At 43.7% G+C, this 26,429-nt stretch overlaps 1 protein-coding gene across 7 annotated transcripts in view; it reads left to right on the top strand.

Moving 5' to 3' along the window:
* The window catches only part of KCNMA1 (potassium calcium-activated channel subfamily M alpha 1), a 1,226,483-nt gene that overhangs the window by 595,211 nt on the left and 604,843 nt on the right, over positions 1-26,429 (top strand). For all 7 annotated transcript variants that reach the window (XM_069240804.1, XM_069240805.1, XM_069240803.1 and 4 more), the window contains exon 4: positions 22,347-22,440. In XM_069240804.1, coding sequence (XP_069096905.1) covers positions 22,347-22,440 — 94 coding nt within the window. The remainder of the gene's footprint in view (positions 1-22,346; positions 22,441-26,429) is intronic.

Raw genomic sequence — 26,429 nt, 5'->3', positions numbered from 1 at the left:
TTCTAATTGGGAACTTGGGGCATTTTGTGTGCCTGCAGTACTACATTGTAAAGTATATTTATTTACTCACTTTTAGAGATATATGGCTCCAGATAATAGATAATAGTTATCACCCAATTCAGTAATACTAATTTTATCTACCTCAGAAGAATGAAAGGCTGAGAATACCCATCTGGGCTCTCTGAATCCCAATGGATCTACTCAGATGCTCTCTACAATGGATGCATTAGACCACTTTGACAAATGCGACCTTAATGACTGGGGTATGATGGAGACCCATCTCATCGGTATGCTGATATGGACTGGCAAGGAAAGCTCTGTCTTGCTCAGTGTTTCCTTTTTGAAGTTTTAGTTGAAGAGAGCTTTAGCTCTCTGAGGGTGGAGTCTATGGATGTAAGTAGTGATCATTACTTATGATGAGGTCACTGCATAGTAAACGGTTTGTCAGTAGTAGTTAATGGATCACCTTGGTTCAGTGGTAAATTAGATCAACTCCTTTCTGGGTTGTGCCGCACCACCTGCACTTCGAGTCTCATGCAACCCTCACTTGCTGATGGCAGGTGTGCAAGAGACAGACATAGTCAGAGGTCAGCAAACACTTTGCATTGGAGCTGGAGACATGGGCGGGCATTGCCTTTAATGATTGATAACATGAATGCTGTTGATTTGGGTGCTGCAAACTCATCTTAATCTTAAAACTACAAAATGAGAAGACTAGTGTGCACATCAAGAAAAAACAATATATTGTTCAAAAGAATTCCCCCAAAAACATAATAAGATATGGGGTGAGGGTTGGGCGTATCATGGGTTACCGCTGTAATGAAGAATGTGGTTCAATGTGACTGTCCTGATTCAATACTCTGTTCCAGAGCTAACATGATAATAATGTCTGTATGACAGTAGATGATTCTTTGCTGTATTAAACTCAATCAGATTTGGTTATTAAAAAACACTACAAAACAAGAACACATTGCCTACCACCTATATAGAAAACTACTTACATAAAGAATTATAAATAGATAACTATCAATAAAAGGCTTGTTTACAGGAGAGCCTAAAGGACATCAAATAGTAGTGTAAATTTAATGATAGTTGCCTGTGTGCAGTTTTATATTTTGTACAGACCCTCCATGCCGTGTCACTCAAAGTTCAACCCTAGCAAGTTACCAAAAATGAGCAATAGTGCAGAGAAGAGAGATTATGGTGGATTCATACAATAACCCTAATATTCCTTGGGCTGTTACCCCCTCACTATGAACCTCAGCCGCTGCAGCCCCCTTATAGCCAATACCCCAGCCTAGCCACCTGATACTAAAAAAGATATACTCCTTGGGAATAAGCAGAATACCATCACTCATAGTGAAGTTAGTCAATGACTGAAGTGATCTGACCCACTGCGTCATGCTCCATGCTCTAGTGAGCGGAAGAAAAATGTGACTGACACACCAACAGACCAATAGATGAAGAGGGTAGCTGAAAGCCCCTTTAAGTAAGTATATTTACAAGCATTGCATCCATAAAGGCTGTTTATCACAACAAACAGACCCTCTAGCAAATCGCCATTTCGTGATTGACACATTTCCAGGGGCGGCTCACAGGAGGGAAAAGGGGCGGCCCAGCGCATTGGGGGGAAGAACCAACAAAAATATGTAATAATGAAGAAAATCAAATGTACCTTTTCTCTGCCCTGGGCCGCTCCTCTCCATCTGCTCCGTCTTGCATTGCAGGCACAGGCTCCCAGCCTGCCCTGCAGCCAATTCTGATGCTGCACCGAGCCAGTACCTGCTCTCCCAGCCCGGCAACACAGTACCGGGCGGAGAGAGCACAGGAGCATGTGTGTTTGGCCGGTCCGAAACAGCCGGCCAAACATACATGTGCTCTGATGGGGAATGCTGTGCACTCCCCCTCTGTCCCCATCACGCCCGTGGCCCGCACCTTTTATAGTAAAAAGATAATAAACAAGGTTTATTATCTTTTTACTATAAAAGTTTTGCAGCTGCTGCTGCCGCCAGGGTGGGGGGTGGGGGGGGGGGGGGGGGTGACGATCCTCCACCGTAGCAAAGGAGTTGCCCCAGCAAATTTCTTGCAATATTTATAAAACCCTCGATGCCCGAGTAATTAAACTAAATTGCCATGAAAAATTGAAATGCCTGACATTTTCTCCCTATGGTGCTTCTTTTGTTGTTCCAGTGCTTCCGTATTATCAAAAATGGCACATTATTATTGGCTCTGATAAACTGCACGTCATTACGTGGTTCTTCACGTCTTATGTAAAGCATTGCTGCCTGCATTATACCAATATTTCTCCTTTAGCTACAACATTTGGCCATTGCCTGTCCTGGGAGTCGGAGGACGGACGGTGAAAAACATCAGAGGTATGCTCGCAGTGAAATAGACATGGCTTCACCTCTGCTTACTCCATACTACGGGAATTGCTTCGAGGAGAGAGCGTGGATGCCTGCTGGGACTGTTTAATTATCTTTTCGCTTTTTATCTACGCAGCATGTCTTGAGGACCCACCAGGATATGCAGCTGCTGATAAAACATAAGCTTGTGTGCATAACTCATCTGGCGCGCTCAGAATTAAATAATTTCTAAAAGCATAACTCCTGTTCAAGTGTTCACATCCAAAACCATCTTCATATTTCTAGATAAAGGAGGAGGTATATTTGTTTATAAGAGTCTGGCTCAGTTTCTGTTATCAACAAAAAGGAAGAGGAATTGCTATAGGGAGTGGTAAAGTGGGTTTAGGTGAGCGTTTACTTGTGAACCAAAGCTAATTATAAATTAACAACATGCCTGAGTTGAAAATGTGCATGTTTGTAACAGTACTAAAAGAAACCCGTGCCTTCCCAATGCCCAGTTTGAAAAAAATCAAAGTACCTTTCAGGGCCTGCATATGAATGGTGGGTACACTGACAGTGAAAACTATGAGCAGATGTTAGTGTTTTTATCTGACGCTCTTCATGCCCTACATTCTTAAATGGAACTGATAACACGTCCCGCCCTAGATAATTTACTTAGTCTGGGACTCGTTTAGGCCAATGAATCTTTTGACCCTGATTGGAGACACCTTAAGACGAGATAACTAATCAGCATGTCAATCAATGGATCGATAACCTCCTCAATATTCACAATAGCAAATCAATCAAATTAGTTAATGACATTAATAAGAATCGGTACACACCATGACTTTTAAGTCATTAATAACCACACAACATTTTTAAGAGTTATGATATTTATTCCATATTGATTACACTCTACTAGCAAGTTCATTAGTCTCAAAACCAGAAAACACATCAACAACGTCACAGTATGGCAACCCGAATAAGATTTCATCAAGGCAAAGATCATAAACATTAGATCAAAGCACAACGTCAACATGGATTAACTTTGGCAGAGTGTCATTAGCGCATTATTTAACAAAGCATAGATTCAGTAATTTGTCTATTTGCGTTCGTTTTAGTGAACCCCTTAACTAACCTCGAATTAGCATTGGCATGTTGGGCTTCATGCAAAACAATTTAGCAACACAAATTTAGAAAACATCTAACTATGGTCTCTATCAAAGGTAGCAGTTGGTACCTAGAAAGGAAAGGCAAACAGACAATTATAATTTCATCATCATATAGTTACCTTCCATAATGGGTCAGCATACAAAGTCAGGCTTCGTCCTCAGGACATCAGTTGATTCGCCATTAGCCAGGAAACTCAGCAAAGTTCAGCAAGACGGGTAATCAGGAATACCTCCCTCATAAAAGTATAGAACGGGCAAGGGAAGGGTAAGGATGGTTTGAAGAGTCAAACAACAAAGTCTTTAGGACAGAATGACAGAGTGGCTAAGTACTAGAAAAATGGCATGTAATGGCAATAACAAAAATGGCTCAGAATGACTGATTTCTCCTTGTGACACAGGATTATATCAATCTTGTTGTACAGTCCCCTAATTTCCAATTGGGCAAATTTTGGTACATCATTATCTCCATCCAATAATCAGGTAGTCACCTCATTAGGATTGTCACTTTAGAACAGTTCTCACGTAGTTTATTGGCTCCTGTAATTGACGTCTCCAAGGGTAGAATGTCAGGTATGAACTTTACTGCTAAAGACAAGTCCATTGTCTTTACCAGTTCAGGCGACCTTGTACCTGTTGCAAGTTTACACTGTTGCATTCGGCAAGAATGTCTCCTTGAGCAAGTCAAGTCTCATGAGAAAGAATTTACTACGGTTACACACATCTTCTAGTTTCTGGAAAAGTACGGCTACATGTCCTTCAGCAAGTCAGCACATCGCATGTTAGAAAAACACATTTAATATGAGACCGGCAGCTAGGCCCGACTCATGCTAACTAAGGCCTAGTTATTAATTTCTAGCAACATCTTAAGCATATAACTCTTGATGCTAGTACAAAATCATACATTAGTACATTAATAATTCATCATTGGTCAATTTAATTTATCATCGTATATATTGGTGGCCACTCCCTGTGGGCACATTTCAAACACGCGTTTAGTAAAAGCTCAGTAATACAATTTCTATGCGGCATCATTAGGCATTAATTTGCAAACACCTCATGCTAATTTTTGATTATAATAACTACACTCCAACAATATCCAGAGCCTGGAGGTGCTGAATGTGGGTGGAGAGACACAGCACTGGATGCACACATCAACCCGAGTGACGCTTCTTTGAAGACATCACAGCTGCCCAACAATTAATTTAAAAAATAGATACATCTGTTCAGGTTTTTTTCCGTATGTGTCCACTGCCTGCGGTGCCAAATGCTGGGATTTCCAAATACCAAAGGCAGCCTAATGCTGACTCCACACCACACCCTTTTCTTCCACCACCCACACTTCCTTTGTCTTTATCTTCATTTTGGATCAGTGCTTAATTTGTGCTTGTTGTTTCCGGTGCGGAGCACCACACTTATTTTTGAGGGCCCCTGCTTAATTTTCTGCCTCAAACATTTATTGCGAGCAAAAGACACATTTGGGAAAGACGGAGGATAGAAAAACAAAAAAGCGTCACAAAGGGAGAAAGCAGAAAGCTGCATAATTGAGCTGAAGGGGAAAGGAGGGGCTGGAATTGGATTGAGGAGGCCCGTGATGGCTTCAGGATTACGCTGCCTCAGTATTCTGTGTTCTCGCGTTTAATTGCATCAGCTGCGTATTTCAGAGGAGGTCTTTGGGCACTGGCACGTTTTTATTTCCAAATTAAGCAGTGTCTTGGATGATCCTTTTCATTCCTGTTTTCTTCCCCCTGTCACAGTTTTCCTGTCTCTCTTCTCCCCCTCGGTCTACCTTTTCTATATTTCCTTTTCTTACCCAGGGTCAAAGCCTTATGATATAAAAACAAATTCTTGTTCTTCAGAAATAAGTGCTTGTGCCCAACAGCCTTAACCACTGGTGCCATTTAAACTGAAGCTGCCACATGCAGCAGTACCATAAGAAATGGGTTTGCTTATCAGGGAAGTAGAAAAGTATTGGACTGCCCCCTCTCTCTTACACATATCCATAGTTTAAGATATTATTTTAATATGGAAGGAGAGGAATCTTTAGCTAATAGCCTGCATGGCGAGATTTGACCTAGCATGTTTGACGTGGGCTCACCTACCTCACAGAATGTGATGTACCCATCACTCTGGGGCCTGCTGTAATGTGGACACGATGGCAGTACAGTCCAGCACACGTATCAGAGATCGGGTGGGGCAGAGATCAGGAAGGAAGATGGTTGGGCAAGTGAGGGGTAAGTAGATATTATTATTGAATCACTCATAATAGGGGAGGATGGTAAAATGGAATGGCACAGAGGAACAAGAAATGTTGCAGTGGCATGCTCTCTGAAGGATAGTGAAGGACTCAAGGTGGGGCGGCACATGAAAACAAGGAACAGAATTGGAAGGAGGAGGAAAAGCGTGACAAGAAAGAGGAACAGTACCAGAACAGTGACATGGAGTGGTGCCTGTATGTTTTTGCCAGATTTGTTCTCAGTCAGTGGCATAACAAGGGTGCCATGCACACTAATAACATTGAAAAACAGAGCCTCAGCCCCTGCATGGCTATTAAAAATTAGCAATAATTAGGATGGAGTGTTCCCTTCTTTCACTGCACCTGCTGCACTAACGATCCCCGTTTTCACACTGGCCTCCTTTATGCACATTGGTTCGGAAGCTGCTCTCAAGTCCACTTTTGAGGTTGCTGCTACACTTCAAATTGGGAAGTGCTTTGTTAAAAGTGTTAAGTGGATTAACTGTATCCTCAGTGTTTCAGGGAGGCAGGCCAACCAGATACGGGCAACAAAGTGCTGCACAAAAAGCTGCAAAGCGCCACATTCCCCAATCCATGTGAAAGTATCCCAGGGGCGGCTGACTAAAGCCTTCTAACTTGGCTTTGCCAATGGTGGGGAAGGTAACAAAAACACTGCTTTATGTATTCAACACGTATTGAAGACAAAGAAGTGAATGTGACAATCAATGTGATGATTGAGTGTCGGATGTGAAATAGTCCAATGGCAACAGTAGAAACAGTAGAAAGTGGAATGACTCATCCAATAGTCAAGGGCATGAGGTGAGAAAGTAACTCCTCTCTGTGCAGCCAAAGGCCACCCTTTGTAGCTTTGAAGAATCTGTAACAATACGTTTTACAGACATTAGAGCTGTGAAGTCAGAATTAAAACTAGGAGGAGCAAAGAGGCAGAAATTCAGAAAACAATTAAGGAAGAGATGGAAAATTGACTAAGAAACAAGAAAAAGGATATAAAGAAAGTGTGGGGGTAATGCCATTACTTTTTAAATCACTACTTCGTTCTGTTCTTTCCACCAAATGCTAATATCCACACATCATTCAACAGATGTAAAAATATCCCAGACATGTTACTTTGAAAATTGTTATGGACAATATTTAGTTCAGTCGACTAAACATTTAGCTTGGATGCTAGGGCACTGAACATTGTGTGCTACCACATGATTCTTCAAAATCACATCCCCACCCAGTCTAATGTTTCCAATCAATTCCTGCCATCCTAACCAATTGAAATCATTTTCAGATCATTCCAAAAATCCCAACAAATTCAAAATGACAGAGCACATTCAAGCCAGTTAAAACTATCATAATTTTATTTCAAACCAACACCAATCAATTTAAACCGTTTAAACTATTACTAATTGTAGCAACGTGTTTGCACACAGCATCATATATGTCAAACTTTTACTGCTTTAAAGTGCTGTAATAAGCTCATATTACTCTTACTCAATTTCTTTTACTCAGTTTGCTGACCGTGGAAGAATGAATGTCAAAGATGCAAGAATGAAAAGCAGAACCTCCAGAATATCGCACTTTGTCATTAGCTACCATTGTCTCACTGAGTTGGCCCATGCCATCATTAATCCATCCTAATCTACTAATCCATCCTAATCTATCAATTTTGACTATGCACTCCCTGTTTCCAACAAGTGGAATAGTTCTAAAGTGATCTGAAATCATTCCAAGTCCCAAATAATTCCTGTAAATAGTGGTGTGTCGATGCCCCTTCCCCAGACAATATGGATTGTAACCGAGCCTCACTCCCTTTCTAACTGACTCTCAGCCCTTACTAGGTCCAGTGTTGGCCAGGAATCAGTGGCATAACAAAACTCTAGGGGGCCGGCCTCTGCAGAATACTGCAAGGGGGCCTCCTTACTGCTCGGGCATCCAACTACCTGCTGTTTTAAAGCACCTCACCCTCACAACCTAGCAGCTGGGTTTTTACTGACACAAACAGCTTCAAGGAGATCAACAAGTTCTGCTGCCAGGGAGACATTGGGGCATATAAAACTGTTTTTGGTGTTATTGGTTTACAAAATGTAGCTATAGGAGACAAAAAGGGAAATGTTTGGTGAAAGGAAGGGATCCCAGGGCACAGCCATATATCAAAGACAGTCATGAGCAAAAGTGGTGCCTTTGTGCTACTGAAAATTCCATTTGCAATGCACCAATGGACCGTGTACTGGTCATTTTTATCTCTCACATTTCTTGATCAATCTTACCCAGTCAGCCTCCCACCGTAGCTCTCATTCTTTAATTACCCTTTCTGCTTCGCACAGTTCACCCAGTTTCTTATTCTTCCGGCACTGATATCCCTCTCCATCATATTTACGCCTCCCTCTCACTAGCACTGCTGTCATTCTTATTTCTATCGATCCCAGCTCCCTCACTCCCCCTTTGTATTCTCTTCTCTCTCCCAGTTCCCTTAATGCCACTTCTGTCCTCCGGTCTCATCGATTTCTTTGAGTTTCCTCTTCAAACTATCCCTCATTCTCATGCTGTGTCCTGATCCCTCGCACTTCCCATACTCGTTCCCACAATTTGTCCCTCTCCTCTATTTCCCCTAGGTATCCTTGCACCTCAATCTCTCATTTGCTCTCTGTATCCCTTAGGATTTGCTGCTTACTTTCAACTCAGAAACTCTCATTCTTTAAACTATATTTTAAACTTTTTGCGCTCACCTCACGCTCAATCTCCCCTCCCTCCTCATATTTACATTCAACTCGCACACACCACATTATCTATACCCCCTCTTGACCACTAAAATCTCTCTTCAGCCCATCTCTTCCTTTTCACTTTATTCTTATCATTAACTCACTATCATCTCTCAATGCTACTTTCAGAACCGTCTCTGCCTCTAACCATTTTACTTCTGCATCCCCAATTTCCAAACTATCTCCATCTTTACCCCCCTCGCTCATTTCCAAACTCCTATCACACTTGTTTCCTTCACAGAAACCTCTCTCATTTCCGCGCACCTACTTACTTCTTGTTTCCGTCTCACTTTTATGACTCCGAATCTTCCTTTCAGCTCAATCAACTTCCTGCAGGTTCCCTTTCTCCTTTTCCCTTTTAATTCCATATTTTACGTGAGTCATCGCTCCTTTGCATTCCATAACTTCACTCATCCTGTGACATCCATGCCCATCCAGTCCAAGCTCCTAGCACTTTGAAGTGTATATCTCTCTCACTTCCGTGTTCACCACCCACTCTTGCACAGTCTGTCACCCATGGGCTCAGGCTCCTGCTCGTGCTCTTTGCCTTTGTTTGGCCTTTGGTCCCACTCTCTCTATTTTTTCTGCCCCTTAACTTTTTTTCCAACTCCTTTGTTCTTTACCAGTCAGTTCCTTTCTATATGTGTATTTTTCTGTCCCCTTCATTTACCTTTCTTATTTCTTCCTCATCTTGCATATCTTAGTAATTAACCCCTTTCTTAAACCTCTTTTGCTTTTCCTTCATTTGTCACGTTTTCTTTCTCATGTGTTATCACCATTCCTTTCATTCTTTTCCTTAGGTGTATTTCCAATCTTTTTCTTTCTTCTAACCCTCATGTTTCCTTTCCTCGTTCACTGTGTCTTCCTTTGCCTCCTCTTCATTGTTTCTTTCCCTTTTCTTTTCCTTTGCGTCTCTCTTCCTTCTCTTTAACTCTTAGCATTTATGTGTCGCTATGCTTGAGCCCTCACTCATACACCCTCAAATCTGTCACATACTTCTCCTCATTGGGCTATTTATGACCCTCGGCCCAAATGCATAGGATTATTTTCAAAACTTGCAATAGAATGCAATAGCTAAAGCAGCAATAGGGCAACATTCTCACTCAAACAACAGGTAGAGCACCGACAGGAGCAGTTTAGGTATCTCACACTCACAAGAAGCTGTTCAAGGTAGCAGCAGTTCAACCTTCATTTACACACCTACAGCAGGTACTATGCAGTTAGCAGCATTGCAAAGGCGAGTAAAATGTCCTCATGCAGGTTATCCACAAATAGCACCCCTTGTTGTCTTCTTCACACAAAAGAGAAATAGCACACAGAGCTGCATTGCAAGCTTCCCCAATTGCCAGGGACGAATTGTAAAATGTGATGAAATATACAACCACAGTGTGACATCAGGTGCATTTGGATTATGCATTTAAAAAGCATTGTTTTCATTGTGTAGCTTTCAGAGTTATAATATATAGGTTTTAGAGATATCTACAAGATGAACTATGCTTTTTAAAGCACTTTTCTTTTTATTTTACTAATGGTTCTGATTCACATTATGGTGCGTGCCTGGGTTCCATTTCACTATGTGTTTTTTGCTATCTGTATGTTATTTTTCATCCGTTCAGGCCATTTAAATGAACAATAAAAAATTTAAAGGCACATTTATTAAAAAGTCACACAGCACAAGGGTGAAAGGGTGTCTGCGTTGTAAGCAGGGTTGTTTTTGTGCAGTAACGGGCATCTTCCAGCACAAAAACAATCTACTGAGACAGTTTCCTAGAGGAAAAATAAACATATTTCTCTTTGTTAAAGCCTCACCTGGGGAGCCATAGCAGTTTTGTTGTTCTCAGGTCTACCACTTATGGTAAATCTGGGAATAGTCAAAATCAATGGGTGTTATATGGAAACCCAGGCATAGCCTCCCCGGGGCAGGGTAAGGCAATACAGTGATTTACACAATGTTCCATTACTCTGGATTTATTAAGCCACTCAGGGCCATATGACTTGATAAATTTCAATTTAGGGATTGTCTTGCTTTTGCACATTGTTACATGATGCAAAAGCAATGCAACCCTTTAATATATTTCCACCATAGTTTGTAGAGTTCATAGTAATAGGAGTAAAGAGGTAAGTTTGCACCATGGAAAATGAAACGTGGATGGGTCACTGGCACTGTGTCCCACTTTCTGTTTCCCGCACAGGGCACACAAACACCCAGGAATGGGTTTCCATTAGTGGCACCCAGTATGGAAGTTTTTGTAGGTACCCTGCCCTGCTCCCCATGCCCTCCTCCTCCTTTGATTCCCTCGCTATCCCCTCCATCAGTTCACCTCAACTCTTCATAACCCCAATATATAATGTCGGAGAAAGCTTTATTTCACACACACATAATAGAATGTGTAAATCAATGTTGGGAAATGTTACATAAGTAAATGCGAGCTGCAAGGTGTAGGAATTATGTCATCCATACTGATGGGCATTATACTAAGAGTGCTTTCTCTGGAGAAAAACAAATTCAAAATTTAAAATGTAACAGTGGTTGGAGTTGTCTATATCAGTAAGAACGTTTTACTAACGAGGCGAACCCCTTGAGCAACATTAAAATAACAAAAGTGTGAGAAATAAATAAGGTTCTAAGTTTATGCCTTACAGTTTACATGCAGCTTTTTCATAGATTCATAGCTCACTGTGCTATTTTCCAAGGATTGTAGCTTATCAACTGCAACTACCAAAACATTCTCTGTGACAAAATCAGTAGTCCACTGAGCTATCGCCATGAAATACAAATCTCTGATCTGCTTGTTACACATTTGCAGCAGGCTCATTAACCCTCTGTGTTACTTTATAAGTCAAACCCATGACTAGACAAAAACAGCTCTCTCCAGCAAGTATATTATTTACCAGAGTTTGTTTTCTCTTATTATTATGCCTTGAAAAATATGGGGCACACAAAGATCTCTGCAAGCTGCTTTTGTCTCCTCTGTCCCCTTACCTGTCTTAAAGAGGGCACTGCAAACCGCTTCCCGGTTTCTTCTCCAGTGCTGACCTCTGAGGACCTGTATTAACAAGGGCAGCATGAAAAGAGAGCAACATATTTTAACCCTCCAAGAGTCTCTCAGTGTCAAATGAGAGACACTCTTCCTGAATTATTTTTATTCATTCGCCTCTGCCGCTAATAACAGGCTCTGGCCAGCCTCTGTCAGCTTTTTTTTATAGTTGCAATGTTTTAAATTATGTAGATTATTGCTAGCTGGACTGGTGGATCTGTGGGGGCCCCGCCCCATTCCCCGACCTCTCAGGTGCAGCCCCGCACTGCGCACTGTGGAGCTGGCGTCTGGCTCCTAAAAAAACTTTTTTTTAGCGAAACAAGCACTGCTTCTCAATGTGTCTATTCCTTCATTCTGTGCTCTATTTCTAGTGCAATCTTCTGACATAAACCCCAACACATCTGACAATGCACATTTAAATATGTCTGGCTCTTTTCAATGAAGTCAGGTGGCTATAATAAGAAGACTCAAGTGGTTGCAGGAAGTAGTAGCAAACAAGTGAACCATTTCTTTTATGGTTTGGTGAGATATAAAAGTATGCTAGCAGTCCCAGAAGAATGAAATTCGGCCATTCACTTGCTCCATATCCCTCTGTGCTGTAATATAAGCTGTCAATGTGTTAGGACTCTGTTCATTAATTGTAGAATGAGCATCTCCTCTTCACCTACCTACCAACATCCATATCCCTTGGCACCCATTAATTAAATTAACACACCACCAAAGTGTGCCACCTGAATATCGAATCAACAATATTGATGTGAAAGAATATCAACAATAAAATGTTGTCAGGTAAGTAAGCCTAGATGTTCTATACCTACGCAGTACCTACATCTCCACGGTACCCAGACGTGGAGTTACAAATAGTAATTCTATCCATTCTGCACTCTCCTTTCATTTTTTTGTCCCTCAATATTCTGCCCTCAATATTAGTATGCAACATTATTGTTGGTGTTGATATTCAGTATACAATTCCCAGCAGCGCATGGGCGAGAAGGGGAGTCATGAAGAACTCATAACCTAATCTGTATCTGATGTTCTTCCCTCCTCCTATCCTTGCAGTGTTTCCTCCTCAAACATATAAAAATAAAGCTGTCTATAGCACGACCTAAAAATATGTGGTTGCAGCATCCTCCACCTCCTCCACAGCTCAGTAAAACACCAGCTTGCTTGTCAGCCAGAGTTACAGTCAGTTTCCTTCAGAGCTGCAATCCCTTTAGAAAGCATTGAATTTGACAGCAAGCATCAAGGGCCAAGGCCATGTGTGCTCGCCAGGCTCTCCTCTATGACTGCAGTGTAATGTGGCAGAAGCTGTGAGTGCAACCTGCTCTGAAATGCTCCCTTAAGACTTGACTGCAGCTAAAAGAAATCTATTGCATTGATCTGTGGTTGTTTTAATCATATCATCCCTTGTACTCTGACCCTGTTGCACCAGAAAATCTTTACGGATAAGGCTAATGCATAATTGAATTTTGTGAGGATTTTGAAAGCGTGACGTGATCAAGGATGGCTCTGAATTCATGAGGTTTAACTCTTTCATAGATAGTCACGTCACAAGCGCAAGCCTCCTTGAGTAAGAAGCTTACTTGTGCTGCACGAATGAGGCATAGCGCTGAGGTATACTATGTACTATTGCAGTATTCTGGTTACATTTATATAGTGCCTCATACCCCAGATGTGGAAACGAAGCACATTTGTGGATGGGTAGCTTGTTTCTTTGCGGAATGTTCTTTGTGGACGAGGAGTGTGTTTGCAATGTGGACAGTATGGGTAGTGTTTTCATGTAGTGTGTGAGGACTAGAGCTCGGCTCTTATTGTGTTTTTTACTGCGAGTTGGCCTGCAGTGAAGCAAAGGGGAGATAGGATGAGAATACTTTTGGTGTTCGAGTGCATGGCAAGCTGCTGATTTCGTGCCACCTTTACCTTGAAGTTGTGCTTGTGCATGGAGTAGAGTAAAGGACTGTGCTAGATCGTTACACATGTGGTTGTGTTTCTCATCCTCAGGATTGCTGGTTCCAATTTTGGGTTGATATCATTCTGGGTGCTGTGCTGTCTATACATCTATGAAACTAATGCAACCTGTGGTTGGAAAGAGCGAAAAAGCACGGGTCTATGGTGATGCACTTGATATATGTTTGAAGTACAAAAAAATCACGACAGAACAAAAATGAAGAGTGAAGATGTTGGAGCAATGGTTTGAGGGCATCAGATGCAAACCCCAATAGGTCACTGTGATGCGATGTCTAATGGGCATTTTAGCTAAACAAAAACAGAAACATGCATTTTATTTTGTTTTGTAGCATTTGTATGGGGCTTCATTATCGGGCTGTGCAAAATATAATACAAAATTTCAGAAGAAATACACACAATTACACATAATTGCATGAAAAGCAAAATAGTCATTTGATGTTATCTTTTAAAATGAGTTATCTTGTCGATTTTCAATGTAATAAAAGAAAAGTGCAAAAAGCACAAGCACCACAAACAGCAGCCGCCTATGTTTTGGTCATTCGTGTTGTTCAAGTGTGCACAAACTAAATTTTAGACCTAGATAGCATGTAATTAGACGTCATGGTGCAATTGCTTAATTTCAGGACTTCCGTGTAACAATCATAATTCAAATCACTGTGGATGGAAATTTCATTCGGGCCCTACTTCATACTTTTAGGTGGGGTGCCAAACAACATTTATGAACAGGTAGCATGCTACACTGTGGGGAATGCGTAGTCGGCAGAGTGTTTTATTTGTTGTGATCCTACATGGCAACTGTTTCGGTATTGTCCATGAGTAAACAAAGAGGTGTACTTATTTTGTGTTGGGCTCAGAGCCTAGCAGTATGAGGGTGAGTGGATAATCAGAGAAGAGCTAGTGGTCCAAATGGCAACATGAGTAAAATGATACCTGATGGGCAAGAATGGGAGTTTGTAACAAGAGCAGTAGCCCTCTGCAGGACAAATATAACTCATAAATGAGGAAAGAAGCGAAAGAGCAATCAAGGCTGGTAAGCTGAACAGAAAATATAATTTTTTTAAAGAGGAACGGCCAATATTCCACCTAGTGATGGGGGGGCTCAAGGAAGCCAAAATTTGAACCGTGCTCATGTTCCAGAAGACGAACCATAATCAGGAAATGGCTAAGCCTCTAGCCAAGCGGACTCCCTGCACATGCAAGGGTGAGAGACGAAGTGCTTTGTGGGTCGCTTGTCCCTTGTTACCTTTCTGTCCTCACCCCTCCTTGTGAGTCCAATAATGTTTCTTAGATGCCAGAGACCCTTGCTCTGGGGAGCCGTCCCTTCTATTTTCATCATTAGTAGGGAATGACATTTCAAGGTAAAAAAGAGTCAATTTGGTGGAAGGAGACTTAGGCCCTCATTTTGAACATGGCGGTTTACACCGCCTTGTTCATGCTTGCGGTCTTTCTAGTGACCGCCAGCCCCCCTGGAACCTCGCCGGCAGTATTATGAACAGTCTGCCGGGCTGGCAGGAGAAAACATTGTTTCTGCCCGCCAGCCCAGCAGAATGCCTGTCCGGGACATTGCCATCGTCTCCACATGGAGCCACCTTCGAGGCATCTGTGCGGCGGGTCCAGCTGCACCCGTCGCGCAGATCACTACCCGTAAACCTGCGTGATGGGGCACTGCACAGGGGCCCTATCACTGCCCAGGGGGGGCCCAAGGCACCCCTTCCACAAGCCTTTCCCTGGCGGAAAGGCTGGTGGAAATGGGATCATTATCTGAGGGGCAGCAGCGCAGCCCTGTCGGATAATGATGCTGTCCACCGCCAGGCTGCCTGTCGGAGGCAGCCTGGCGGTGGAGTAGGGCTGCCTACGGTGGCCCTCCCTGTCACCAATATGTGGCGATGTGGCCGCCATGCCGGATGGCGGGATTTCCCGGCACTGCCGACATGACGGTCCACACTGCCAGGATCATAATGAGGGCCTTAATCTGCTTCTATATTTTCTGCTAGAACAGCAGCATGGTACAAATTTGGTAGTTTTTCTTTTGTTGATACATATCTCAGTTCTTCTCTGGTCTGTGAGCACTGTGAAATGCAGCTTTTATGCATGCATTTCTTAAGTTAGCTTCCATTCATATCTCCTCTTCCTGATCCCTTCAGACTGCCCCATGTGTCTATCCCATTATCCTGAGATAAACACAGCTAGAAAGAGGCCTTCAGTCTAAGACAGTGTAGCCAAACAAGTGTCATTTCCTGTTCTAGACAGATATTCAGGCTCATGGGCCACTTGCTCCAGCCAGCAAGGTGTGTTGATTGAACCTTTTGGAGACTGCAGCTCCCGTTTGTCCTTAGGAGAGTGCAGTCTGTGAATCAGGGCAACGATCTAATGGAAAGATGCATGGTGAACTTCGACTGGACTACTTCAGGTGGTGATCATTTTTTTTTCACTTAAAGGAGGATTTTCCTGTAAGACACCCAACTGGAGTCTTTTTATTCATTCCAGGGACCATGTCAGCACAAATCTCACTTCCTGTTTTTTTTCATTTGATGTGTCTAAAGTTCATTCATCTAGCTCGGTATTGCTTTGAATGAATACATCAAGTGCAGACAGCACATGTGGATTTCTCTGTTTCTGACGTTTTCTGTCTAAAGGTTCGGCATTACCTCAGAGAATTTCTGAGGTGTATATGGATTGGAGACACCTCATAGACAAAAACACAAGTGTTGGCAAAGCTAATAGGTCTCACCTATACAAGATCTATTGGCTTTGGCAATGTGTTTTTGCCACGGTGTACACTAGTGTGGCTGCTGTTCAGCATTACTAAAAGTTAATGATGTGCAGTGTCAGAGTGGAGTGGGGGAGTAGAGTGTCATAAGTGGATTTGTTGGAGAGTCGTAGAATGGAGTAGGGGAAGTAGAGTGTCATAGAGTTGAGTAGAGGGGAGGGGTGATCAGTTGCAGAGAGTGTCTTAGAGTGGAGTGGGGTGGAGTGAATTGAGGCATTGGGGTAGACTGGATTGGAGTAGACTGGGGTGGATTGAATTGAGGTAGAGTTGGGTGGATTAAGTGGTGTTGGGTGTAATGGAGTGGGGTGGGTGGATTGAAATGGGGCGAGAAGGATTAAATTGGATTAGGTTGGATTTGGATTTGGGTGAGGTAGATTAGACTGGATTGGGGTGTGTGGTTTGAATTGGAGTGATAGGGCTGGGGTGGATTGGATTGGGGTAGAGCGGGGTGGATTAGATTGGACTAGAATGGATTGGAATGGAGTGGATTTAATTCCCTGGACTGGAGTGGGGTGGGTGAATCGGATTGGAGTGGGTGGATTGGATTGGAGTGGGGTGGATTGGATTGGTGTGGAATGGTGTGGATTTGAATGGGGGGCTGGATGTATTGGGTTGGAGTGAGGTGTACCAAACTGGGATGGGGTGGATTGGACTAGGTTACAATGTGATGGTTTGGAGTGAGTGGGGTGGATTTGAGTGGGGAGGATTGTATTGGAGTAGGGAGGATTGAAAAGGTGTGGGGTGGATTGAAAAGGGGGCAGATTAGACTGGGGTGTGGTGGACTACAGTGGGATAGATTGGATTGGAGTTGGGTGTGTTGGACTGGATTGGGGTGCCTTTGAGCTGGGTGGATTGAAGCGGGGTGGATTGGAGTAGGATGGATTACGTGAGGTGGATTAGATTAGGCAGGGTGGATTGGATTTGGGTTGGGGTGGATTGGATTGGAGTGTGGAGGACTGAACTGGGAGGGAATGTGGTGGATTGGGGTAGAGTGGGGTGGATTGGATTGGATTGTAATGGGGTGGTGTGGGATAAATCATGATGGGTGACTTGGAGGGTGTGGATTGGATTGGGGTGGGTTGGATTTGAGTGGAGTGGGGTGGATTGAATTGCAATGAGGTGAGGCGGATTGGATTGTGTGGGGTGAATTAGATTGGTAGGGTGGACTGGAGTTGGTGGACTGGAGAGCAGTGGATCGGATTGGGGTTGATCGGATTTGAGTGAGGTGAATTGGATTTAGTGGGGTAGATTAGGATGGGGTGGGGTGGATTGGTTTGAGGTGGATTGTTTGGAGTGTGGTGGATTTGATTGGGGTGGATTGGATAGGGGTGTGGTGGGTGGATTAGAGTGGGGTGGATTAGAGTGGGGTGGTGTGCATTGGAGTGAAGTGAACTGGACTGAGTGGGGTGGATTGGATTGACTTAGATTGGACTGGGGTGGATTGGATTGGAGTGGGGTGGATTGGATTGGTGTGTGTGTGGATTGGATTAGTGTGGGGTGAATTGGAGTGGGATAGATTAAGGTGGATTGGAGTGGGGTGGATTGTACTCGAATAGGTCGATTAATGTGGGTTGGTCTGGAGTGGGTTGGATTAAAGAGGATGGTATTGGAGTTGGAACGTGGATTGGGCTGGAATGGAGAGGGGTGGGTTGGATTGGACTAGGGTGGGTTGGACTGCAGTGGGGTGGGATGGATTGGAATGAGGTGTGTTGGAGTGAAGTGGATCAGACTGAAGTGGGGTGGATCGCACTGGAATGGGGTGGATTGGATTGTGACAAAGTGGATTGGATAGGTGTGAGGTGAGGTGTATTGGATTGGAGTCTGGTGGATCGGAATGGACTGGATCTGAGTGAATTTGATTGGTGTGGGGTGGATTAGATGGGTGTGGGTGGGGTGGACTGGATTGCAGTGGTGTGGATTGTGGTGGATTGGAGTGGGGTGAATTGGGAGGAAGTGGGGTGGATTGGATTGGGGTGAAGCGGTTTAGAGAGGGGCGAATTGGAGTGGGGCAGATTGTTTCAGATTGGAGTTGGCTGTTTGGGATTGGAGTGAGGCAGGTTGTTTTGAATTCAAGTGGGGCATTTTGGAGTAGTGCAAATTGAAATGGATTGAAATGGGAAAGATTGTTTTGGATTGGAGTGGGGCAGTTTGTTTTGGATTGGAGTGGGGCAGATTGTCTTGGATTGTAGTGGGGCAGATTGGAATGGAACAGATTGTATTAGGGTGGATTGGATTGGAGTGGTGTGTACTGGATTGGAGTTCGGTGGATTAGGTTGGTGTGGGGTGGACTAGATTGGAGTGGGGTGAATTGGGATGGAGTGGGGGGATTTTGATTTGGGTAAAGTGGATTGGAGTGGGACATATTGTTTTGGATTAGAGAGGGGCAGATTGGAGTGCGGCGGATTGGAGTGAAAGATTGTTTTGGATTTGAGTGGGGCAGACTGGGTTGGGGCAGGCAGATTGGAGTGGGGCAGATTGTTTTGGATTGGCATGGGGCAGATTGAATTTGTTTGCGGTGCGGCAGATTGGAGTGGGGCAGATTGTTTTGGATTGGGGCAGAATGTTTTTGGATTGGAGTGGGGCAGATTGGAGTAGGGTAGATAGAAATGAGGAATATTGTTTTGGACTGGAGTGGGACATATTGTTTTGGATTGCAGTGGAGCAGATTGTTTTTGGATTGAAGTGCAGCAGATTGCAGTGGAGCAGATTGTTTTGGATTGGGGCAGATTGTTCTGGATTGCTGTACAGCAGACAGCAGTGGGGCAGATTGTTTTCGATTGGGGTAGATTGGAGTGGGGCAGATTTATTTTGATTGGAGTGGGGCAGATTGTGCTGGATTGGAGTGTGACAGATTGGAGTGGGGTAGATGGGAGTGGGCATTTTTTTGGATTGGAGTGGGGCATATTGTTTTGGATTGGAGTTGGGAAGATTGTTTTGGATTGGAGTGGAAAGATTGAAGGGGTGCAGATTGTTTTGGATTGGAGTGGGGTGAACTGGACTGGTGCATGTTAGATTGGGGTGGGTTGGGAGGATTAGAGTAGGGTGGGTTTCAGTGGGTTGGGGTGAGTGGTTGGGATTGGAGTGGGGTAGACTAGTATGGGGTGAGGTGGGGTGTATTGGTGTGGACTGGAGTGGGGTGTATTGGGGTGTACTGCACAATCGTGTGATAAAGCACAATTTCAGAAATTGCGCATAATAAAGAAACAATGTTGCTTTGCAATATTTAGAACAAGATAATCATCATCTTTTGAGAACAGTGTTCAAGAGCAAAAACAAAAGAAAACGTGATTACTAAATGATAAAAGATTACTTGGCAAAATAAAAGAAAGTTAGTGGCTCTGTATTAGCTCAGCACTGTCTTTCAAGTAGTGAGCCTAGGTTTGCACTGGAGTTGGGAAAAACTGTATAACATTAAAACGGGGAAAGATGGAGGGTGGGACCTCCTCTCAGTGTTCATAATCAACCCAATCTTTTATATTCGAGTTAAATGCCCACTCTTTTTTAATAGCACTTTCAAAAAATGCGTTCCCCCTCGGATGCTCCACGTGTTGCATTTTGCTTTCCTCCGCCACTCCTCTGAAATAACTAAACTATCCCGCCTTTCCACCTCTTCAAAAATTAAGTCGCACTAGAAAGCATCAGGGAGGGGAGAGAAATTCACAATAAAACCCGGCCGACTCCCCAGAGGTGTAGCTTGAGAAAAGCCTGCTCGGTGTTCACAGTTCTCACTCGAACCGCGGGTGAGGTAATTAGAAGCCTGTGTTTTTTGCTCGGCGAGTGTTTAATCGAGGCATTGATGTGTGAGCCTGTGGTGAGCTGCTGCGAAGGAATCATTCTATCCGAGCGGGTGAGGTTATAGGGAGATCGATACTTCAGATGTTGCTGCGAAGGTGGGTTCGGTTTTCAAATGAAAGAAAGGTCTGCATTTGTGTCCGCGCAGTTAGTAAACAGGAGGAAGTGGGCGGGATAAAAGAAGCGCCGCGTGCACAGTAGACTCCACGAGGCGGGCTGCTGTGTTTTGTGTGGAGACTTCGACATCTCAGTCGAGTGGAGTAAGGCAGGCCCCTGTAGTCCTTGCGGAGCAGGGAGTTCCCCATCCTTTCTGGGGACCTCAGTCAACTTAATGGCCAATGAATGTCTGTGGGATAGGGGCATAGAAGCCACATACCTGCCAAAATTTTAGAATAGGTAAAGGGGGAGATTTTTTTTAAAAAAGGCCGGGAGAATGTTTTTCTCGCATTGACCTCTGTGGAAGCAGAGGCAATTTCAGGACGGAGACAGCCAAAATAAAGCACCTTTTGCTTGAAAAATTGTGAGTCTCCCACCGGAATCCTACCATGTATGATGCCAACATTTTAGAAGAGTAAAGAAGGGGATTCTGAAAAACATCAGGCAGGAGAGTGCCAAAATTATGTCATTTTTGGCTCAAAAAATTGGGAGTATCCCACCTGAATTGGGCCTATTAGCATGCATATATCGCCAATTATGACAGCTAAGGGTGGATGCATGGTATCCGGAGGAAAAATGAAAATTGAAGAATACAGCTCACCGAATGGCAGGGTACTGTGGACCATAGAAGTGACAAACACAACTCTAAAGCAGAGGTCTCCAAACTTTTTAATGCCGCGCCCCCCCCAGTGGAACAATAAAAATCATCGGGCCCCCCTCAGAATTTTTCTCAATTATTCTATAAACATGGCAATGTTTAAATATGTCCAAACCTATTAAACATTGCAGTTAAGTACTGTTACCTTTTTATAACTGCATTAACATGCTTCTGCTTAAAACAAAAGCCTGTTATCTGTATAATATTTATTTTGGCCAGAGTCTGCCCCCCCCCACCCCCCTCCGGGATCACTTCAGGCCCCCCAGTTTGAAGACCTCTGCTCTAAAGGTAAGGTAGGACAGTGGGGGTGAGGGGAATCTAAAGATACAGGGCAAAAGGTATGACACCTGGAGCAATGTTTAATCCAGACTAGAGGAGAGATATAGGACAATACAAGAAAATGAGGTTTCACACTCAGTAGTTAAGATTTCTGTCATCAACAGAGAAGGGTTTTAAACTAACATTAGGCGAGAGGTGACATCTGAGGAACATACCTTAGGAAGAGATGAAATATGAGAAGTGAGAAATAGGAAATCAGAGGGTAGCTGGAGAAATTCCGCCTGCCTCGCCAAATCCCTGACATTCCTTGCTTGAGAGTGGCTTTGCTTATAGGCTGAAGCCTACAAGAAAGCACAGTTGTCTGGTTACAAAGACAAATTGGGGACCTGCTATCATTGGCCTTGCCTATCTTTAGCCTTGTGTTTTGTCACTTACATCTGCTTGCTTTCTATTTACTGGATTTTTTTTAGCATGTCTTTGTACTCCTGTGGAGCATTGCCTGTTTACCAACTGTTTAAATGGGTTCTACAGTCCTTCCATGTAGCGCCATAATTTGGCGTACAAGCCCCGCTTTCCCTTATCCATCCCAGCCTCTGTTAGCGTCCTTTCCAAGGACACTAACAGGGTCTTGGTGACGTCTAGCGCCATTCCTTAAATATGGTGCCAGACCGGCATCTAGGAATGGCGCTAGCCGGCACTTAAATTTTTGGCGCAAACCTGCATTAGCACAGGTTTGCGCCAAAAAGTATAAATATAGGCCCTAATGTTTTAAATCTAGTATTTAAAATAACTCTAAATAGAGCAACCATGAATGTGGATACTGAGCCCTAGTACCTGGGCCGGGAGGGAGACAGGATAGGAGATTTTGTGATACTAAGACCCAAAGATGTGCCATAGAGGCCATATCGAATTCTGTTAAATCCGCGAGGAATGCCTATTAAGCAGAGCAGCAGCAATGATAAAGTGTAATGTGAATAGTATAGTGAGTGCACTACCTGATAACAAAGGTAAGACTGACTGGAACCCTCATGCTTTTGAATTGCCAGTTTGTTGGTGGCAGTGTGGAAAATCCTATCTTCAAAGACTACATGACTGAATCAAACAAGCACGCCTTGGTGACAGTGCATTTGTTTCATGTGCATCTCTTTCTCTCCCTCTCTCTAACAGCCCCATAGAATCCTGCCAGAATTTCTACAAAGACTTCACGCTACAGATAGACATGACTTTCAACATATTCTTCCTGCTGTACTTCGGCTTGCGAGTAAGTAGTCTACTGTCACTTCAATGGAGATTGTTTGTAGGGAGGGAGGGCAGGGGTTCCATGTGTGCTCCAGGGGGACTGACTCCAAGCATAGTGGCTACTAGGGCTGCAGTGGCAGATTCCTGTGAGTATGACCATCAGTAGTGCTGGAACAATTTTCAGAGTGGCTGGTGTAGCAATCAATGTTACTTCTCTGAAGCAATAGGAATTGTGAATGTTCCAAGCATCACACAAGTGTAGCAAATGAGACGTCCATTCAGAAGGAGAGTAGTAAGAGTGTAGTATGTGCCTAGTGGTGCATTTCGGAGCACACTATTGCAAAATATATTACTTAAGTATGGTGTGGTAACACACTGTTATTGACAGAGAGGACATTTTCCATTGTTTCCATTGAAATGGCCACTAACTTTGCTCAGACATACAGTGTTTCTGAGAAAATGACGTAGCGTACAAGCCATAATGTGTATAAAACAGGTTTCAGAGAATAGTTATCATTTGTGCATCACAAACTAAAGTGTCTTGGTTTGTAGTGATCCCATAAAAATATTTGTTTTCATCACACTTCAGAATTACAAATGTGCTTCGTTTGTGCTTTCATAAATGTTGATAGGTATTTAAATGTGCGTTTTAGAACAAAAATATCATCCTACAGCTTTACATTTTACAATCACTCGGTGTATCCCAAGAATATTGTACACAAGATTGTCAGACATTTCACTTTATAAAAGCCTCTCGTTTTTCAGTCAGAGAAAGAAAAGTTAACATGAGTCCATGTTAAAAGAATAAGCAACAGTTTGTTAGAGGTTATATATAGCCTGACATCTGACCCCATTCTTTGAAGGGACAGCCCATATGTCAAAATAAAAACATTTAATGCAATCTTTATTGCTCATTCACCATCTGAACTCCAGTATGGTATTTTGTGGGTGCTGCAGCACCTCCAGCACCCCTACTTCCAGTGCCTATGATGAAACTATGACCAGTCATGCATTTGAATTTTCAAATGTATAGAATTGTCTTTATTCTGAGAGAACATATGCCCATGATACGTCTTCCTTATTGTAGCTTAAATATAATACATATATACATTTATTTTTGTACATAACTCTAAGATATGACAAGTATCATCAATCACTGAGAATTCATACAACCAATGCAAATATAAAAAAAAAAAGATGTGAACAATATAAAATGTGAAATCCTATCCCCACCCCAACCTTACGTTAGGGGTGGGCGAAAAATTCTGCCCAGCCTACGGAGTTCCCCTAGTTTTGCCTGCTCTGTGTTTTACTCGGAGCGAGGAGTTCTGGCAAAACTCTGCCAACCACCGCAGGCAGAGTTTTTTCTCACATATAGCTCGCCATGTTAAGTTGGTGAGTGCGCAGCAATTTGCGTCCCCTAGCACGATTATTGTGCACTAGAATGCCTCCCGGCAAGACTTCTCAATGCTGGCAGTTGCAGCAGATCCTGACCTCATTGAAAAAGCTACTGCTCGAGTAGAAAATTTACTGAAGTGGCAGAAAGAAGCAGCACCCTCTAGTGCACCTTGTGGTGCGTTTGCACTGATTTTATAGAGTGGAAGTAGCTCCAGGTGCTAAAATTCAGCATGAGCAGTTCAATGTGCCCAAATTAAACCCGTTCGCGGAACTCTGCGGAATCTCACAGTTTCACTCACCACTACCTTTACACGACATATACATGAACACACATAGCCAAAGTCAAACGTTTTTGGCCTTGCAACCCTGTAAGATAGTTAGGCCCGTATTTATACTTTTTGACGCTAAACTGCACTAACGCAGTTTAGCGTCAACATTTTTTGCGCCGGCTAACGCCATTCTGAAGCGCCATGCGGGCGCCGTATTTATTGAATGGCGTTAGCCGGCGCAAGCAGACCAGCGCTGCCTGGTGTGCGTGGAAAAAAACCACGTACACCAGGCAGCGCCGGCGTAGGGAAAAATGGCGCTAGGGCGTCTTAAAAATGGTGCAAGTCAGGTTGACGCAAAAAATCGCCTCCACCCGATTTGCGCCATTTTTAACGACGCCCAGACGCCATTTACATGACTCCTGTCTTAGTAAAGACAGGAGTCATGCCCCCTTGCCCAATGGCCATGCCCAGGGGACTTATGTCCCCTGGGCATGGTCATTGGGCATTGAGGCATGTAGGGGGGCACAAATCAGGCCCCCCTATGCCAAAAAAAAAATATAAAAAAAATATAAAATATACTTACGTGGACTTACCTGAATGTCCCTGGGGTGGGTCCCTCCATCCTTGGGTGTCCTCCTGGGGTGGGCAAGGGTGGCAGGGGGGGTCCCTGGGGGCATGGGAGGGCAGCTGTGGGCTCATTTTGAGCCCACAGGTCCCTTAACGCCTGCCCTGACCCAGGCGTTAAAAAGAGGCGCAAATGCGGGGTTTTTTGCCCCGCCCACTCCCGGGCGTGATTTTTGCCCGGGAGTATAAATACGACGCATTTGCGGCGCAGTCATTTTTTTGGACGGGGACGCCTACCTTGCATCTCATTAACGCAAGGAAGGCGTTCACGCAAAAAAATGACGCTCTTTACTCCTACTTTGGCGCTAGACGCGTCTAACGCCAAAGTATAAATATGGCGTTAGTTTTGCGCCGAATTTGCGTCGAAAAAAACGACGCAAATTTGGCGCAAACGGAGTATAAATATGCCCCTGATTTTCTTAATTTTTATTTTAAGCGTAGCTGCAAAAATAAAAACAATAAACCAAGGAAAACATGGAGCTGCTTAAATGTTGTGACCATTTGTTTGGCCATACGTTTGCAATAACAATGGTAAATTTAACACTAAATTAAACTAAAACACTTTACAGGCAGGTGCAGTTAGGACAGACGAAGAAATCTTTGTTTAGTTATAATACACAACAAAGCGAAATATGATTTCTAGAAGCAAAGAGAAAAGGAACAATGGGTGTTGAATTACCGTCATCTGAAGATATAATTGAAGCACACAAGGATGACTAAAAGCAAAAAAGGATGAAGAATGCAAAGAGAAAAGAATTGGCTAATGTATTTGCAGACCAATCCTGGCATCAAGATGCATTTCATTTTAGGTGGATGTGCACGTCATTAGGCATAAGAGTTTCATTCACGGTGCAAGCGAGTTTTCTGTAGAAAAAAAGCTTTTGTTAGAGATTATTTGACTCAAACCCTTCTGTGTCTCCCTTTTATTTAGAAGTCATAATGGAATGTATCATTGCTTTGCAGCCGCCAATACTGACACTTCAAGTGTGGTGGAATTTGATATGCATAGAGGAAGTTGTCCCTGTGGGAAAATTTCTCTTTTAGGAATCGTTTTGGGAATATTTGGGAGGAACAGGAAAGGGTATGGAAGACTATTGCCTGCTCACGGAATGTGTTCCAAAATGTGAAACATTTTTATTTCTAGCCCAAAAATCAGATGGGCTGGTAGTGCAGCCTGGACATGCTCATGGCGCCCACCCGATCACCATCTAAGACATGGGTACTCACAAACTTTTTCTCGGGGGCCAAAATTGCAGTATGGTTTGCGGCCGAGGGCCGCAATGAAGTGACAGCGGGGGGCGGGGCTTAGAGGGGGAACAACCACCCCACCCCTTTTTCAAAACAATGCCCCTACCCCAGTAACACACACAGCGCGCACACATACAGCGCCATCTGCTCTCACCCCTACCCCAGTAACACACACAGCGCGCACACATACAGCACCATCTGCTCTCACCCCTACCCCAGTAACACACACAGCGCGCACACACACAGCGCCATCTGCTCTCACCCCTACCCCAGTAACACACACAGCGCCATCTGCTCTCACCCCTACCCCAGTAACACACACTGCGCCATCTGCACACAGCGCCATCTGCTCCCACCCCTACCCCAGTAACACACACAGCGCCATCTGCTCTCACCCCTACCCCAGTAACACACACTGCGCCACCTGCACACAACGCCATCTGCTCCCACCCCTACCCCAGTAACACACACA

This window comes from Pleurodeles waltl, chromosome 6 (genome assembly GCF_031143425.1).
Source record: "Pleurodeles waltl isolate 20211129_DDA chromosome 6, aPleWal1.hap1.20221129, whole genome shotgun sequence".
Lineage (NCBI taxonomy): Eukaryota > Metazoa > Chordata > Amphibia > Caudata > Salamandridae > Pleurodeles > Pleurodeles waltl.
The sequence above is the reverse complement of the archived record's forward strand: the minus strand, read 5'-3'. Positions and strand labels throughout refer to the sequence as shown.